Raw genomic sequence first — 19,762 nt, 5'->3', positions numbered from 1 at the left:
CCGTCTGTCCGTCCGTCCGTCCGTCTGTCAAGACCCTTTTTCTCAGGAACGCGTGGAGGTATGAAGCTGAAATTTATATCAATTACTCAGGTCTACTGTCCCTTGAAGCTGTGAAAAAATCAAACTTCTAAGCCAACGCAATCAAAAGATACAGCCGTTTATGCCGCAAATTTTCGACACTTGCAAGGGAATCAAAACCTACAGGGTGCTTCCCGTGAACTCAGAATCTTGAAATTTGGTACGAAGCAACGTCTTATAGCATAGATAAAGGAAAAATTACGAAAACCATAAATTTTTAGTTACATCACATAATATATTTTTTTTTAATAATTTTAACCTTACTACCCATTTCCTCATAAACGCGTAGAGGTATTAAATTGAAATTCATAGCAAATACTCAGGTCTATAATACCTTTAAGCTGTAACAAAATTTAATATTATTATATTATCTATTTGTACGGAACCCTCGGTGCGCGAGTCCGACTCGCACTTGGCCGGTTTTTTTAATACCACATAGCCTTTCAACCCCAGAGACGCGCCTTGCCAACCCTGTTATAACATCTTGTATACACTCGTTTTTTTCCCGCACTAGTTCGCAAAGTGGTACATTTCTTTGCAGTTCGAAACTTCGAAGGGCCATACCTATGACTAAAAACGTCGTACGATACACGTGCGAACAGGTAATTCCCTTTCCGCACTTGTATCGTAATGTACTATTTTGGAGAACCACTATGCAATGATTAAACGTAGCTTTAGGGACACTAAAAATCCAGGCCATTATCTGAACCTTCCTGAGCCTATTTCCTGAAGTACTTTAAAAACTCATTAGTTTCAGACATGTCAGACATGTGACCTTTAACCCCATTTGGGAGTAAACAGTAGAGGTCAGGTTGGGAGGTCACGGTGTTATGAGATGAGGGAGTTAGACACTGATTTAAACTTTCACGATTATTACACATAATTATTTTAAAAACCGGGAATCAAAACCAAGTGCTGGTAGTTCGAAAAACTCGCGCGGCTGTCAGAAGGTGTTGATGTCATTTCAAGCCAGTCTTCTCCGAGACCACGGGGACAACGCCGTCCTTGAAACGTTAGAGGGAGTTAGTACTGAATAGTACATATGTCGTGCCGTTTAGGAAGACGCGCGCCTTGACACGTTATGTTAGTAATGTTAATTGAAGGTTAGATTTGATAAATTTGCGCGCCAATAGTACCTAAGTCCCCAACACGAACAATAGTAAGTCCCCAGTCGTAATTGCCCCGCTGTTCCTTATAACATCCTGCAACTATATTATAATTAAGCGATTTACTTAGGGGCAAACCACACACAGGCGACGCACGTCGTAAGACGCGGAACGGACCCCGAGTGTAATTTAAAAAACCGGCCAAGAGCGTGTCGGGCCACGCTCAGTGTAGGGTTCCGTAGTTTTCCGTATTTTTCTGAAAAACTACTGAACCTATCAAGTTCAAAACAATTTTCCTGGAAAGTCTTTATAAAGTTCTACTTTTGTGATTTTTTCATAATTTTTAAACAGATGGTTCAAAAGTTAGAGGGGGGGGGCCGCACTTTTTTTTCCTTTAGGAGCGATTATTTCCGAAAATATTAATATTATCAAAAAACGATCTTAGTAAACCCTTATTCATTTTTAAATACCTATCCAACAATATATAACACGATGGGGTTGGAATGAAAAAAAAATCAGCCCCCACTTTACATGTAGGGGGGGTACCCTAATAAAACATTTTTTTCCATTTTTTATTTCTGCACTTTGTTGGCGTGATTGATATACATATTGGTACCAAATTTCAGCTTTCTAGTGCTAACGGTTACTGAGATTATCCGCGGAGGGACGGACGGACGGACGGACAGACAGACATGGCGAAACTATAAGGGTTCCTAGTTGACTACGGAACCCTAAAAACGTCTACTGAAGAGATGTTTTTTAAAAATTACACTCAAGCGACCGCTCCGCGTTCCACGCTTCACGTTCCTCGCCGCCCGTGTGTATTTTACGCCTTATACCGCTGTGCATATTGACATTATTGACATTTGCGGAACATTCCTCCCACCGCACCAGTTTCAACTTTCATACATACTTTCTCTCTGGTTATTTACTACGGGTATTTCTGCAAAGTTAAAGATTTGCTCCTTTAGGGACTAATAGTTCATTCACAATTTTTTTTAAATATACATACATACAATCATACATACAATCACGCCTGTATCCCATAAAGGGGTAGGCAGAACACATGAAACTACTAAAGCTTCAGTGCCACTCTTGGCAAATAAGGGGTTGAAAGAAAACGAAACTGTGACATTGCAGTGACAGGTTGCCAGCCTCTCGCCTACGCCACAATTTAACCCATATCCCATAGTCGCCTTCTACGACACCCACGGAAAGAAAGGGGGTGGTGAAATTCTTAACCCGTCACCACACAGGCAAAATATATAAACGTTTTTTAAGACAATTTGTCTTTCGGTACCAATATGTTATCCACCCTATTGATACTCGTAACTATACATCTGCTAAAAAGTACTATTGTCATCAGCGCCTCAGGGAGAAAACAAAAGATCCCCGTTCCGAGTCATGGCTTGTCCAACAGGTTTCCATCGCCATACAGCGGGGTAACGCTGCTAGCGTGATGGGGACCTTTGGACCCGGCATGGCCCGGAACGGGTTCCTTTAGGTATCCTACCTTTTTTTTTTATATATGTAGTAATAATTGTTTTTTTTTTTTTTTTTTTTTTTTTTTTTTTTTTTTTTTATTTATTTTATAATTGTACGCAAGTTAATAAACTCTGACAAGTACTATTGTCATCTGACAAGTACAATTGTCATCTGACAAATACAATAGTCATCTGACAAATACAATTGTCTTCTGACAAGTACAATTGTCTGCTAAAATAGTGCAGTGTAATCAGTGACATAAAAATAAAGACTTTGCTTAGGTCTTGTAACCAGGCGGGCAAGCACGATGTCAAGTCAGGCCGTTGTTTTTCACACTATGTGTAAGTGCGATAGGGACGCACCTACACAATAAGGTTTTTCTAGTATTAGGACACCACAGACTAAACTATAAGTGCTGACTTTTCAGTGTTAGATAGTCTTTGACACTTAGTAAACTATAATATTTCATTACAGTTCACTTTTAGTTAACTGTAATAATTTCAAAAATAGAACTTCATAGAAGTTCTTTACTAATTTGCGATACCTGGCAAATTTTTCTGCATCTGAAACACGTTTTTTTTATCTATCGCGTTATCGACCAATCAGAGACGGTTTTATTACAAACAATTGGTTGCCAGGTAATTCGATGTTGATACAACGGTGAACGACGCTATTAACATTAATTTTAACTTGAATGATGATATTTTTCGTCCATTGATGATGAAGATGATGACTCATAGAAAAAGTATTGTATACAATAGTAATATAATTCAGCTTTTCACTCTCGTACCGTACTATTAGGCCACTCAGCAAGCTTCGTGGCCTAAACATGGTACTCGACTTTGTATTATATCACGATTGTATAAAATACTATTATCACATTAGTGGCCATAAAAAAACCGTATATTTAAGACCGATTTATTGACCGTGATGACGCGATAAACGCGATCAGGATACTTTACTGAAATCATAACATAGTCAGATACGACATATACATAAATTACTGTGGTACTGCATTGTTTCTAAAGCTTGCGATGCATGAACTTTATAATAAAAAATGTCCCGTCCAGCCAATAATAACGAGTACGTAGAAACACCAACAAATACCAAGTTTTATACCTGGTCCTTATGACTCAGTCGGTCAATGACCCCGCACACTGGTCCAGCTGCGGAACCAAACATCCCCATTTAATATTAACTATACTTTATGCCCGTTATAAAAATAATTGAAGGAAATTCCCTTGTTCATTTCGGTTTCCTGTATCTATACTTAGATGTAGCAACAAATGGTATGCCATTTTTTAGATATTTTCCGGGCACAAAAGCGTCAGCCAAATGCAGCAATGTACTGCAAAATGTATACGATTATCGTAGTTGGGTAAGGGTTCATAATGAACACTTTACACTTATTTGGCTTATTATTTGGCACTTGCCAATCAAATTACCCATCATGGAGTTAACACATCCTTCGTCATGCGCGCCATTTAGTGATTTAAATCTTTTTGAAGCGTTTCGTAAATTTTTTTTTCGGACGTTATATAATTCATACACGTGTTCATTTTTATTTTTATTTTTCGGCATGCAAGAGAGCCGAGCGAATTCAGCACTCTCATTTGGGAGGTTCAGCACTCTCATTTCATGTCAGAGCTATCAACATACCAGTGTTCTTACCGTTTTTCATTAAGCTCTGCTGGTATACCAATTCCCTACCCTCACCACAGTCACCACAAATCGGTCACCAGGTCAGTGAAAAGAACAAAGCCACGAAGGAACACCGCAAAATTTGATCGCTTCCGATCTCTAAATCCTCAAGCATATCGTTAGTCATGGCACACTTCTTGGTACCGAACCGTTCGGTTCCGAATATGGTGCGCTAACTCGACCATTGCGGCACCGGTAATGAGCAGGGATTCCAGACCTTTTATGATTTTACTCGGCAGCCCTTTGTGTGTGTGTGTGCAAACGGCCTTCACGAGCTCGCGCCAAACCTTCCTATCTTCAGCGACCCTCGTGTCGCTCCAGCTCAACCCGACGGTCATAGTCCATTCTTTTACAGGTTAAAAATAGATTCGATTTTGGATGGAAGGTCAAAAGAAGCAAAGAAGAAGATTTTTAAAAGGTTGCTATAGGTACTGTTATTAAAGAGTTCATGCAGCTTCTCTGGAGCGTCGGCACCCAGTCGAAACTCGAATGACTCGAAACTTCTTCGGCGCAACTGTGCAGGCCATCATTTTCTAACTCTGAAGTATCTGCAGTATGCCGTTGAAGTGGATCGAGATAATTGGGGTACACCCGTGTCGTGTCGAAGGCCAACACTCATTTTGGGTCGCTGCGCCAATAAGTAAGTGGTAAGGTATACTTAATTAAGTATATCCCTAAGTAATAGTGACCTCAAAAACGCTACCGTGAAGTTATCTTTATGTCCAATTCACTGCTTTATATTATCGCTATAATGACCTACATGTCGGAGAATGACCAAAATGTGGTTTAAGATACGTTTTATGACGCTATATTTGACAAATAAAGCAAACAAGGGTTTTACAACTTTGTACAACCTGGCTGGTATTCGACTGAGTTCTGCCAAAACGCCAGAGAGGACGCTATTGTCTAAAAGAACAGAATCGAAAAACAGATGATTGACAGATGATTGGAGGCTGCCAATAGAGCTGCAGGGAAAATGGTTGAGGAGTGCTGGCGTTGTTGGAGATTCTTCGGTCTAATCCGGTAGTTTGCTCGAAATAATAGGCGGGATGTAATCTATAACGTGATTTAATTTGTAATCGATTTTGTGAAGTAAATTCTGTGATATGGACATGGTATTTCATTGAAAAGCCTTCATAAACAACTATAACGGGTCCTGACAACGGTTCTGGTATGATACGCCCACGATCCGACATACATAACATTAGACTATTTTGATTTGACATAATGGGATTATTGCCAATCTGCCGATCAAGATTAATAATCCATCATGTAGCATACTCCACTATGAACTATTTGTAAATCTTAATGCAGTGTCTTAAGGTTTACTATAGGAAGTCCAAAAGTAGTTCATCTACAACACTATGACTCAACGAATGACTCAACTGAAAGGGCAGTGTAATTCATTGCGAGCACTTATGGACCAAAAGGGCCCGCGATTTTATGGACCCTTTGTACTATTGAGAAATATTTTGCGTTATTGCGATATGAAATATGAGAATAATGTTTCCAATTGGACCTTCATGGAGTTAGGGAGTGTTGTTGGATGGTTCATATAATTTATTTATAAACAACTAGTGACCCTCGGCTTCACACGCTATTAAACGTACATACAAAGACATACATGTATAATAAGTCCGTATAGACAGCTACAGTCTAAGAAAAAAAACGTACCTCAGAACCATATAGAAATAGCTCGGCTAGATGGCGCTAATAAGTATATTAATATTTGACATTTTAACACATATCAAGATAAGAATATGTCCCAAATTGTCAAAACTGAGGTTTAAAAGTTTTAAGCCTGTGTCGATAGATGGCAGTCTATGCACTGTGATTAATACACATTTTAATTTGACAGTAACTCTCTATAACACTTGATCCTCTTTGGTACATAAATAAACTTTCAACAAATTACAACAACTTTAAAAGAACAGCATACAAAATATAGTAGTTTTCAAGATCTTAGCGTACCTTACCTACAGATAGTGAATACGAGTACCTAACAGATAAAGGCGACTTTTATACCTGCTATGTAGTCATCAACTGATAAGGCCTTTTTCTCACCACGAGCAACACATTTTCTATGAATACTTGTACGTGATTTACAAAAATCCACAGCTTGTTTACGTTCAAGTTCAGTACAAGCCAATGTCCCCTAAACATGTGATCTGCTAATATAGTAGTCATCAAAATGAGCAAGACTGAAAGATCATTCTTGAACACTCAGCGGGTCACAGACCGACCTAGATACCGCTCGTGCCGATATATGCGTAGCTTAGTGCCAATGTTTAGTATAGTATGCTATTAGTTAGTTACTGGTAGTATTTTTATGCGATAGGATAAGAGGCAAAAGATCAGACAGTGGCCTATTTAACAATAGTGAATTAGTGACAATAGTCGCCTATATCACAATGGAGACAATTGTCGCCAGACAGTGACACTTCGCAGTTCATTGCCTGTTCAACAAGGAAACGTTGACGCTGAGTAACAATGTTACTTATCATTATCAACCCAGAAATAGGCACAGAATAGTCAGTGTCAAGTTTCAATGTCACTGTTATGAAATAGCCCACAGGTCATGGCTGATGGTAAGCGATCGCAGCTGCCCATGGATACCTGAAGGGTTGGAGAGGTGCGTTACCTTTCAGATGAGCGTACGTTCTTTTCTGGATGGTTTGAAAGTCGAATCGGTCCGGAAACACCGCAGGCGACAGTGTATTTTATTTTTAACACACACATTACACATTTTTCTTTGGCAGTAACTCTCTAGAAACTCGATCCTCTTTGGTTATTAATTCGAAAACACATACCTACCGTACCGACTACCGACATATATGTAGAATTAAAATGGATTTTTTTTTATTTTAAATTATTTTTATATGGCATTTTCTCTTTAACTTATGAATAGCAGAAACGTCTGCAATCCATGTCGTTAGGCTTAGAATAATTTTAAAAGTGGAAAAAGTCTGCCATGAGACTTGAACTCACAGCGCTCTGCCAACTGAGCCACCAAGACCCAGAGGCCGGAAATTCAAGTCTCACCCAAGGCAGACATTTTCTTTTAAATTTATTATATTTCCTCTTCTTGTCCTGAAGTTACAGGCCACTCCAATATGGAGAAAATATTTGACGCATATTTTAGATGTCTCTGAGCATGAATACTTTGGCAGGCGTCTCAAAGTTCACATTCTGAAATACCACGTTTATATTTACTTATGATGTAACTCGACATGGTAAATTAATATGAATAATGAACGAATTTATAGTTGAAAGAAACGTTAAACGCAACTTCATGGACGATTAAGGAAGGAAAATTAGCTTCCTTATAGGGTCGTGATATGGGTACGGCTATTTATGGTAAAAACGGGTTTAAATGGTAACTTATAAAATGAAATTATTATACTGTGCTTTTCATAAAAGGCAGAAAAACAACGTGCAATCGCTGTCAATAGAAATTGTCAACAATGTAAACAAACCATTACCTCATAAAATATTAATATTTTAGCACAATTTTATTATTTTAAATGTTGAGGATCGCAATGTGCTTTTCATAAAAGAATGGACTAGAAAAACAACGTGCAAAATCACATCCATATGCAATCTAGATGGAAACGACATGAAAACCAAAATTGAGTTATCGTCGTTATCAGATGTAGGAAAAAGCTTCAGCTGAAAAAATATATCAATTCCCACACAACCCGAGTGTAACCGATAAAGAACATAAAGTTCCCATATTCGTCACCGACGCGTGCAAATACCACCCACGGCCCGTCAATATATTTCTCTCGACTCGTAAACAAGGCGGAGTCTCCTGGGACATTTCAAATTTAGAACTGAACTGAACGAGAATGGAATGAGATTTCTGAACGGTCCAGATCTAGATGGCCAGTTCCAAGTTTGAATGTATTTTAACATCAAAGCCAGTCTGTTTCCAACGCGGGAGGAGAGCGGACGTCCCATACCCGTTATGTCCACCCATAAGGATACGTGATATTTCGGGAGTGAACTTTTGTTAATCGCTTTTGAATGCCTTGGTTACATAAACGCCACATGTGTCATAAGTTTATGGACGTTTATTTTTATGCAATGTGACCTGGATAAATTGTGTTTGGTGTAGTGAAAAGTTTTTGTTTAAAGTTTATATTATCCTGCTTCTACGAACGGATACAGTTTATTTTTAAGCTTCAATGAACTTGCCAATATTGTAAACGTTTTATGGATGCGTGACTGTGAAATAGTAAATTCCGACCTTATTACGACCTTGTTATCACCTGCTCTAACAAAGTTCGGAAAACTTTTGAAAAAAGTTTAACCAATCGCAGTCAAAATCACCAGATTTGAGAGACGCAACTGTGGCCTTCCAGTGTAAATTGTTGATGACCCTAAGAGTCGTATGTGGCTCCGCAGCCACAGTTTACCTGGTACACCCACAAGACACACTTCCAAACTCTTCTCATGATTTGAGAAGACTCACGTGTACGACCTACTACCTCAACTGCCTCATGTGCGATGATGGACCATGGACAGTGACGGGCGCCTCGTGTTCTGGAAGGGAGGGGTGTGGGAGGGGGGAGCCCCCACTCTGAACTGCAACACCTGCAAGAAACGGAGAGCTGACAGGATGAACGCCAATGACCGGCCTCCGGGGTAAGCATGGATTCCTATCCTATCCTCTAGTAGTAGTATAACAGCTTGCTAGACATTACTTCATAGAAAGAACAATGCGATTATACCTAATATATGAGTTTAGTGTCCTCTAAGGACATCCTGAAAGACTGCAGACAATCGTGCGGAATAGAGAGATCTGGTGCACAAAATAAGGACCTCATATTGTCGCGACCCTCAGCCATGACGAATTGAGGAACCGCTACTCTATCAATTAATGGGTTAAAAGAAATCGTGATATCGCAGTGAAAGGTTGCTAGTCCATAGCTCAGCAATTGAACACCAATGACACCCACGGGAGGAAACGGAGAGGTGAAATTCGTAGCCCATCACCACACGGGTGATAACTGAAAACAAAACTTTGTTTTCGTCACGTCATGTTTAGATCGGACCTGCTTCCGTACCAAAAGGTACCCCTATGGTGACGCTCTGTCCGTCATTACAAGCATGGTAATGACACGAGTTTAGATTGTGTGCTAGGAACGCGCCTCTTTCATATATTTGATCGCCAGTGTCCGAGGTGTGCTAGTACTTTGATCTGAGCTATTTGTTGACATTAAAATATTGATCGGATGATATCACTAGTTACTGTGCCAGGTACCAGTACCTAGATTCACTTCTAGTTTGTCAGAGAGCTTCCAATAAACGCTTAGTGCATTTATAAATAAAGTTTTCTACGCAGTAACTCTTACTTTGTATAAACAGAACAGAAGGGTGCTTGGTAACAGGATGCAAAGCCGAAAGTAGGTGATAAGTAGTCTAGGCCATGTAGAACATTTTCATAATTATCTAAATCATCTAAACTCTAAATTCACCCCTTTAGTAAATATCTCAAAAAGTCAACATTAGGACTACCATTAAAAAAAAACAGCGACATTCTCATAAAGCGGTCATTCTCATAAAGCGAAAAAACCCCCGTCACATAGTTTTTCATGAAATAAAACACACAGCGACAGACAGACAGACGGACGGACGGACGGACGGACGGACGGAAACGGACGGACATAACAACGGACGGATTGGACGGACGGACGGACGGACGGACGGACGGACAGGCGGACAGGCAGACAGACAGACACGTTCTATAACACCCCGTCGATCGAAGTTAAAAACACGCACAAAATTTGAATCACTGAAAGTGAATTGTACCTATCTATACTGATGAAGTTAATGTATTGAATTGACTGAGTATATCTACCTCTAGATAATTCCATTGTTATGTTTACCTCTCTTTATTAGCTGTTTCTGCCCGTGACTTCGCGTAGACATTAACAAATGCCCTCTGTGGCCTAAATGTTTTTAACCGACTTCAACTCCGAGAATCGTGGACCGATTTTCAAAATTTTTTTTTTGATCGGACCGGTATAACCCCGAGATGGTCCCATTGGCACCAAGTCAGGGTCTGATGATGGGATCCTGGAGAAATCGAGGGAACTCTTCAAATGTTATAGGCACATGTAATGTTTTTAGTCTATTTTTCAAAGGTACACCAGTATTTACGTCTGATGGTAATAATTTTATGTGGCTGAGCTGATGATGGAAGGTCAACTCCTCAATGGTTAGGAGTTAAAGGATAATTCTTTCACTACTGTACATGTATTCGGACTGATACATATAATATCACTAGGAACCACTAAAAATCAACTGAGCTGATGATGGAAGGTCAACTCCTCAATGGTTAGGAGTTAAAGGATAATTCTTTCACTACTGTACATGTATTCGGACTGATACATATAATATCACTAGGGACCACTAAAAATCAACAAATAAATAAACTTTTTAACAAAAAATAAAACCGCCTTCAAAAATAAGCACAAAACACGGAGAAACTAAAAAGCCAAAAATAATAAACCTTTCAATTCAGATTTCTTATCGTATTGCAATAAGCTAAACATCCAAATTATAAACAAATCAATTATTTTTGGAGTCGGTACCAGCCTGTGTATGGTTGGGTGGGGCAAACAGGCAATAGCAAGGCGACGAACAGGTCTGGTACCGACTACAAAAATAATTGATTTGTTTATAATTTGGATGTTTAGCTTATTGCAATACGATAAGAAATCTGAATTGAAAGGTTTATTATTTTTGGCTTTTTAGTTTCTCCGTGTTTTGTAACGCGCTTATTTTTGAAGGCGGTTTTATTTTTTCTATAACGACATGGGTCGCCATCGCCATATGTGAGTTTTGTTTATTTATTTTAAAACAGTTTACAAGTACTTACGTCGACACATGCGTAGTATAGTGAATCAGCTTCCTCGTATTTGATACATAATAATATAAATCTGGAACGTTTTCCTCAAATTCTGTTATATTCGTCACTGTATAGCATTCCAGATTCCAGAGTTATAATGTACTATACTTACTAACAGTCCAAAATCAGGCAAATACTTAAAGCTCTCAATTTTCAATTTTCGACTTTTTGTTTCTAATTTTTATGTATTGATGATATCTGTTATAGCTAGACATACATATTTTGTTATTTCATAGTTTGTAATCAGATTGTAGGTATTTAAAATTGAAATTCCTGATCGTGTTATGCATTACGCTCTCTTGTTTTTGTATGTTTTGTAACTGGTTGTAGATCCACACAGATCTGCGCGCGCACCTGCTAGGTCCCGACACAATATCAGCGCTGTGGCACTTGCGACAGCAATAAATATCATGCTAAGTCGGCGCCTTTTTAATTGTGTCGTGATAAAACTTACAAAAAAATTGTCAAATAGTAAGCTAGGAATTAGTTCTGTAGACCTAAGTTGTATTCTTATAGTTCTTAATTTTTTTTTGTCATGATATTTTTATGCAATAAAGTTTTTATCTATCTATCTATCTATCTAATGTGGCTTCAATAAAATAGGTACTATTCAAAACTAAAATAAATGACATATCGAGGGTTTAATGGTGAAACCCGATAAGTTGAGCAAAGTGGTTTTTGAAATTGTAACTAAGTATGTGCAATTTCCACAATGTTGTTATTTCAAGGAACAATTATCACGACCGATATATGTACTTATTTGAAAAAAATATACTTTTTTGTCTTGCTCTAGCACATTACGATACAAGTGCGAAAAAGAGGAAGTTCGAAAACAGTGGCGGGCGATACATTAAAACTATGTGCAAAAAACCGTTGCATATATGAGCGTGTTACAAAACACGGAGAAACTAAAAAGCAAAAAACAATAAACCTCCAAATTATAAACTAATCAATTATTTTTGTAGTTTTTTATACAAAAAAAATAAACATTCCGTCGAATTGAGAACCTATTCCTTTTTTTGAAATCGGTTAAAAGTTGCACATATCTTGTCAGGTCGAATCTTCGTAGGGCCATTATGTACTGAAACAGGTCGCCACTCGATTCGATTTTTTTTGGCACTTGTATCATAATCTACTATTTTTTTATGTCTGTTCCAATTGTTCCAAATGAGACCTAATGAAAGGAAACTATAAATTGTGACACTATAACGGTTGGCAATAATATGTGCGAAATTCTAACTATTTTAACCGTTCAGGCTCACGAGAGCCCAAAACAATGGAACAAAAGATTAAAACACTTAATATCCTGCCTTTGTTTAATTGTAATCAAATATTTTCAATGCATTATAATATAGTTATAAGTAGCCCAGCATGTGACTTCGCGACATATGTTCTCAATTTTTCACCTGAATTTTCACCCCGTGCCTCTTACATAGGACTTTTTAGGGTAGCTACATAAATACCACCGGATATAGGTTTATTCATATTCATATTCTTTAATTGTATTAATCATACATTGTCATGGTTACATAAGTTCATAGTAGGTATATAAACAATATAAGATTTTACATAATAAGATTGTTACTAGGTTAATTGGAAGATATCCCTATCAAGGATAAGATCGCCTTTGTACTTCCTCCTTCTTCTTTCTTTTATATTTGATGTATTGTACATTTTTTCTGGTGGTACAATAAAGAGTTTAGGTACCACCACCACCACACCACCACTTACCACCGTACAGCAAAAAAAAGTTCAATTTTTTTTTACCGTTAGCAACACTTACTGTTCTCATACAAAAGTCAATAATTGCAATTTGCAAAATGGTTTACATATAATTAATTAATGAATCTACGGTTGTACTCACGTTATTATATCGCTATTGCTGCGACGTGTTTAAGGCCAATTCGGGGCATTTCGGAGTTCACGGAGTTTAGCCGCCGCGTGAACTCCTATATGCCTGAAGAGGGCCTCCGAATTGGCCCGAAACATGTCGCATCAATAGCGATATAATAACGTGAGTACAACCGTAGATTTGTTAATTATTTGAATATGTCTCACGAAAGTTTAACGTGTATAATGGTTTACATAGACGGTGGCGCCCCTATTACTTTCTACTCTTTTTTCCAGGCTGTAGGCGTAAATATGAAATCACGTAACCTCTGTAACACAAACTATTAGTTTGAGGAACGACCGGCCCTTCGTGATAGCCGGCCGTTGACACTGAAAAATTATGCCTACACGTAACTTACTTGCTATGAACGTCGTATCTTACATAATTCTCGTTTGAACCTTGACCTGTTTCACATAGAATACATTTTAAAGTGACGCGATAAAAGAATCGGTCCTCTGCTAACTCTCACAAAATCTTATAAAAATTGGCATTTATTTCGTAATTTGTAACTTTATGCGGTTTAAATAAAGTTCTTGATATTATAAACATGACTGGTAAGGTAGGAAGTTGCGTGGGTTCGTTTTCGATGTGTTATGATTTATGATATTTGGGATTCGGCCAATGAACCCGTTGTTTTTGTTATAAATCAGGAAAGTGTAGCAAGGTTGAGGAAAAAGGCCGAATGAATGGTTATGTTGGTTATTATTATAACACTACCTACACGTTTCTTTGTAGCTAAGTAGCAATGTTGGTAATGATATTATAAAATTTTAGAAACCTGTAAAATGTTCGCGTCTTAACTGCTTGCGAAACCCGAACAAGAATCAATAACGTACTTGAAGCATGTTCAAATAAAATCAATAAGCACTTTAAATTGTCAATATCTTAAAATAATACAATGAAATATATCAGTAAAGAAAAATATCACTGACTGTAAGTATATATTGTACTTAAAGAACCAATTTCTACATAAAAGAGTATTGACGGTAATTCATTCATACATATGTATATCGTACATATGTGTATCGCAACTGTCAAGAAATAAGGTCCAGTTCAGGTGCCACAGGCACACCCTTTGCACAAATACTATATCTAATTCCATTCCATGTCTAACTGCTAGAAATGTTTTCTAAATGAACTTCAAGTTTCACAAGCTATTTTCGCTGTTTTACCTTAGTTATTCTAGTGCGACCTGTGTTCCCGTCAAATGTAAAAGTGCACCTTGATGGATTAGATTTGTAATACATGGTCGACCATTTGTCTTTTATTATTACATTGCCATGCTTGTCAAAAATAAACTCCTTCAGTTTCGGTCGCTCGCGTCCATCTCTCTTAGGATCGTATGCTCCAATGTTGATCAAGTCATCTCCATCTTCATTAACTTTGTAGAAATATCTATTTGATGGATCAAAGAAGTATACTTCACCATTCCTGTCTCCACTTATCAAGTATTTTGCTTCAACGAATAAAACAGCTTCATTCGCGTTTGGCATCAGTCTGTAGATCTCAGGGCCAGACTTGATATAAATGATTCCATTTTTGTCAATCACTATGTTATTAACAGTAAAATTGTCTAAAGCAGCTATTTTTTTAATCACAGATCCTGTTAAGATGTTCAATCCATTTGCAACATCATATCCTGATTCACGATGCGTGTTGAAATACAAAGAACCGTTGTGTACCAAAACGTTTAGAGGAGGCGGACTACTTTCTGGAATAGGGACGTTAATGACTTCAGTCTGCCCAGTTTTAGGGTGGTATTTGTAGATAGTGTTGTTAAAATTGGCATTCCTGTAATAATAATCGTTAATTGGATACTTTTCTAGCCAATTTAGTGACGATACCGCGGATCGGAAGCTACCCGGTGTAGATTCGATACCGGCGTCTGCTAGGAGACGTTTTAGCCAGCCTCCAATCATCGTGGGCGAGGCGGGCTTGGATGGGGCTCTGGTTGACACGAATAAGTTAGAGCAGAGTCCCCTGACGTTTTCTGTGATTTTTATAAGTTGACGTATCCAGAATACTGGGTTTATATTTTGATCCGGAGCCTCTAAGAGAGTCCAGTTAGACTGTTGGTAAGAACTATTATCTGATTTGGAACCGAATTTCGGACGTAAAGTTATAGAATTAAGGTTATCTGAGAAGTTTTCAGCGCTAATGTGAAGTAGGGTAAGGTCATGGACCCGCCGGCCCGATGCTAGTAGTAATAGAGATGCAGCTCTTCTAGATACGTCATACAAGCTACTTATATTAGGATTAGTTAATTTAAGGTAATTAATCAACTTTCTAGCGTCCCACACTGGGGGTTTGGGAAGCGGTGGTTTTGCTACTGATATAGCTTTTAAAATATTCTTAATTAGAGCGTTAGAGGAAAGCTTAGAGTCCGATAGAGGTTCACACACGGCACTTATCACAGATTTGTGAACGAGTATCGTTCTGTAAGCTAACTTATCTGATAGAAATAGGTGTGCCAGGTATCTCGCTACTTCGCTGGGAGGGGGCGCCTGGCAGTTTATTTTGTTCCTTGAGCACCACAGAGACCATTTCCGCCATATTGGCGTATACGTTTTTACCGTAGAGGCACGCCAGTGGGACATCAGCAAGCTTCTCTCTTGATCCGACCAGCCCTGCGTCACGGTGTCCCACCCGAAATTAGCCAGGCCTCCATGCTCAGGTCGTTGATCTGTGCGGGAGGGCGGTTTGTCGATGTGTCCACTAGGGCCGTCCGGAGGTTGTGGATTTTCAGTGGCCTCGTGACTGCCCTCTTCTTCAGGTCTGGCCTCCAGAACGGTCTCTTCCATTTGGGAGCTATCACGATGAACTGACCTGACGCAGTGTTGAGGTGGTGCAGTACCCGTGGCAGGAGGCTGGGAGGTGGGAAGATCCATGCCAGGTCGTAGTGCCAGTAGCTGCTGAAAGCGTCGTGATAGCAGGCGTTCGAGTCGAGTGAGTCGATTGAGACATACCGTGATACCACGTGGGCGTTCTCGGAGGCGAAGAGGTCGATGGACGGGGTGCCCCAGTGTGCGAAGATTTTCTCTGTGGCTTCTGGGCGCAGGTGCCACTCGGGGGCGCAGTGCCCTCTTGACAGTCCGTCGGCCTCGGGGTTGTACCGGCCTGGCAGGTAGTAGGGGGCCAGTTTCACTTGTAGGTGGTCCGCTAATGTCAGTAGCTTTCGTGTCAGCATTAGGAGAGGAGGGGATCTGGTCCCGCCTTCGTTTTTTATGTAGGCTACAACTGTCCGGTTGTCTGATTGTAGCACGACCCTGGAGTTCCTTAGGTGTTGACTTTCTGATGACAATGCTGCGAAAACTGCGAAAAGCTCTTTGAGGTTGCAGTGCCAAGCCTTCTGTTCGTGGCTCCACTGACCGTTTAACAGCTTTCCGTTGACGACTGCTCCCCACTGGTGATCCGATGCGTCCGTGACAATAAAGTTCGTTGTCCTTACCTCCTCGTGAATGCGGGTTTTTTGGGTCACGTTGTCGATCCACCAATGGAGATCCTGCCGGACTTCCTCTGGAACACGAGGTGGTTGGCGACGTGGGGCTACTCCTAGCTGCCTGAGGTATTGCTGTAGACTGCGACAGTGCAGCCTCCTCTGTGGACCACGAAGCTCGCGAAGTTGAGGCGGCCCAGGAGGCTTCGTGTCTTCTTTGGTGTGAGTGACTCGGAAGTAAGGCAGTTCCGTAGGTCTTGATGAAGAGAACTTACTTTCTTTACCGGCAGCGATCGAGTGTTGTGACGCGTGTCCCACGTGATGCCCAGGAACTCGATGATCTGTGTGGGACTTGTGACGGATTTTTCGTAGTTTACTTGCCATCCCAAGTTGACGAGGGTCGAGTTGGCGAGTAGTACCTGCTCTGCTAGTGATTTCTTCGATTGGTTTGCGATTAAGAAATCGTCTAGATAGACTACTGTGCGAAGACCACGTGATCTCAGAAAGTGTGCCACCCAATTTGATAGTGTCGCGAATATTTTGGGGGCGACGGAGATTCCAAACGGGAGACATGTCATCTGCATTAGTCGGCCTTGATAGCTTATCCGAAGAAAGCATCTGTGTTGAGTCAGAATAGGCACGTGGTAGTATGCTTGGCTTAGGTCGAATTTCGCTAGCCAGTCTCCGGATTGTAGAAAATTGTGCATATGACAGTGATTGAACAGCCTGAAGCGTGAGGGTCTCAGATACTGGTTGAGAGACTTTAGATTGAAAATAGTTCTTACTTTCCCGTTGTTCTTCCGCAGCAGAAAGAGAGGCGAGATGTAGCTGGGGGTAAGAGGCGCAGGCTCTAGAACTCCTTCTCGTGTCATGGTTTCTATCTCGTCTGTCATTTGAGGTGACTCTGGAGTGCGAAACTTGTGAAGGACGTCCAGCGTAGGTAAGATCAACGGGGGTTTCTTGACAAAGGGGATTCGGACTGATGAAATTAAATCTAGAACGGTTTCCGGGGCTTTTAATTTCTTCCAGTTGCCTCGAAAGTGTTGAAGACAACCGGCTGAAAATTTTCGTGAGTCATCTTCGGCGACGAGTGTCACGGTGTCTTGAGCTGTCTCCTTTCGACCCCTTTTTCTTGGAGCCGGAGTCTCGGGACCCTTTGGCGGCGGCGGGTTTTTTGTCCGATTTTTGCTTATTGGAGGCCTGTCGGCGAAAGGGTTTGTCTTTGGGAGTCGAACCCTGGGCAGGAGAGCGCTGACGAGTGAAGGAGTTATGCGTAGGTTGTTTTCCCACCTTTTCGATGCCGCCGATCTTCTGCACGTAGGCGCTCAGTTTCTCGGGGTTGAAGATGTATTCCGACGTCGGAGGAATCTTGTCTATGTCCTCCTTCACGTATTTATCCTTCATGGAACGGAGTAGGTCAAATCTTCGCTCTGCTATGGCTTCGGCCCGTTTCCCGGAGACTATCTGTAAGATATCGTGAGAGATTACCTTGTAATCTGATTCGTTGTCGAACAGGTCCTTCAGCTTGCAGTAGAGCGCACCGGCAGGCTCTGCTTCCGGTGTGGCGGACCACTCCATTAAGTTTTGCAGGGCTTTGTTGAGCGCTTCGTTTTGTGCGATTATCGCATTGGAAAGTGCGGCAAAGCTTCGTTCCGTTTGTGTCGCACGAGAGCCTCGAGAGGTCGAGGGGCCTTCGAAACGGCGGAGCTCCTCGTTGATCTGCACCTCCGTGAACCCGGGAGAAGCTATATATTTCTTTTGGGTATCCGCATAACGTACCGCATTCCATTCCGGGCAGTCGAGGCGCGATAGAGCGCAGCTCCTGGCGACGCGATCCGCTTTCGCCTTAGCGATGGCCGGTTCCTTGATAGATACCGAGAGGTCGGCGATCTGCTCGTGCCGTGCGGCGGGTACCTGCCCGCCCTCGTGCGCGCCGATCGGGATCACGCGGACCGGAAATGCCGGCATCGCAGCACACGGGCCCACGTCGGACAGCAAGGGCGCCGCTGTGGACAGCGGCGGCGCGGGGGTCGCCGGCGCGGGCGGCGGTACGGTGGGCGCTAGCATATAAATCGGCAGCGGAGGAGCCGCGGACCGAGCTAGGCCGGGCGGTGGCGCCGCCGGGGCGGGCGGCACCGTCGAGGTCGGTGGCGCCCCGTAGGCGGCCGGCGTGGATGCGGCGTCCGCTTCGGTCGCCTGTGCGGCGGGCGGGGGCGGCATCCCTGTAGTGTTCGACTCGCCCACGTGGGTAGCTAAAATATCGTTGAGCTGGCTCACCAATTGGCTCGATAGGAACTCGAACCTCCTTTCCAGTCCCGAAGTCGTCGAGCGGTGCGAGGCGCTACTGGGAGCGTGGCTACGCATAATAGAGGTCTCCAGTGTCTTGGTCGACGGCTAAGTAGTTTCCTTTACCTTGCATGGGGATAGGTGTCATGGTGTTGGTGTCCAAGTTGATGGCGTTGATGCCTTCGTTGTAGTGGTAGAGAATGTTGGAGTTGAAGTCTATAACCATGTGAGACGTGGAGATCTTGTTTATGCCATCGTAGAAACCGGCCGAGGCGTGGCACTGGCCGTTGAGACAGACGGTGCAGTCGGTGATGGCATTGGCGACGGTGAACACTGCATTCAGCAGCGCCACTCCTATTAGGAACTTCATAGCTGGACTTATGGACCACTGTCTTCTCCAAAGGCCGAAACCGCACTAGCTACTGTCCAAAAGCGCTTAACTAAGGTCAAGTTTTGTTATTATATCTGAAGCCCAGACGTCCGAAAGTGAAATTGTTTAATTTAAACTCTAAACTTGCGTTGCATAATTTGGCCTTGCTGATACAACGTTATCATACATACATTAAATATTTACAATACTACATATCCAAGTTTGCAAAAATATGGAATATTTCGAAACTTGGAAATGAGGATTTAAAATAGGTACAAGGTATTTTAGTCACCATATGCGATGAAAATTATTGCTTTCGGTAAGATAAAAATATTGGAAATGTTATTGTATACAATTTAGAAGTTATAGGTACCCAAATAAAATTGCTGGCGCAGACAGAAGCAGTTTTATCAGTCAGTGATCAGTATCCATCTATGCTTACATGTCCGTTATTCCGATTTTTCATTCGTAGGTATACCTTACTGCAGACCAC

General features: G+C 41.2%; 2 protein-coding genes across 3 annotated transcripts in view; one reads left to right on the top strand and one right to left on the bottom strand.

Moving 5' to 3' along the window:
* The first annotated feature begins 8,315 nt into the window (after nucleotides 1–8,315).
* LOC125225558 (serine/threonine-protein kinase 3) overlaps nucleotides 8,316–19,762 on the top strand; it is a 32,544-nt gene continuing 21,097 nt past the window's right edge. The window contains exon 1 of the mRNA XM_048129316.1: nucleotides 8,316–9,017. Coding sequence (XP_047985273.1) covers nucleotides 8,890–9,017 — 128 coding nt within the window. The 5' untranslated portion in view covers nucleotides 8,316–8,889. The remainder of the gene's footprint in view (nucleotides 9,018–19,762) is intronic.
* LOC125225280 lies at nucleotides 14,102–19,300 on the bottom strand. 2 transcript variants are annotated; one of them, XM_048128906.1, is made up of 2 exons: nucleotides 18,976–19,300; nucleotides 14,102–14,973 (listed from the first exon to the last, which is right to left on the bottom strand). In XM_048128906.1, exons 1-2 carry the CDS (start codon nucleotides 19,267–19,269, stop codon nucleotides 14,332–14,334), a joined length of 936 nt encoding a protein of 311 aa, XP_047984863.1. In that variant the 5' UTR covers nucleotides 19,270–19,300; the 3' UTR covers nucleotides 14,102–14,331. The 2 variants fall into 2 exon arrangements, with proteins under 2 accessions (XP_047984863.1, XP_047984864.1); XM_048128907.1 differs by having other exon boundaries at nucleotides 14,102–14,979; nucleotides 18,982–19,300.

The sequence above is a fragment of the Leguminivora glycinivorella genome, chromosome 4 (genome assembly GCF_023078275.1).
Source record: "Leguminivora glycinivorella isolate SPB_JAAS2020 chromosome 4, LegGlyc_1.1, whole genome shotgun sequence".
NCBI lineage: Eukaryota > Metazoa > Arthropoda > Insecta > Lepidoptera > Tortricidae > Leguminivora > Leguminivora glycinivorella.
This window is presented reverse-complemented; position numbering and strand designations above follow the sequence as displayed.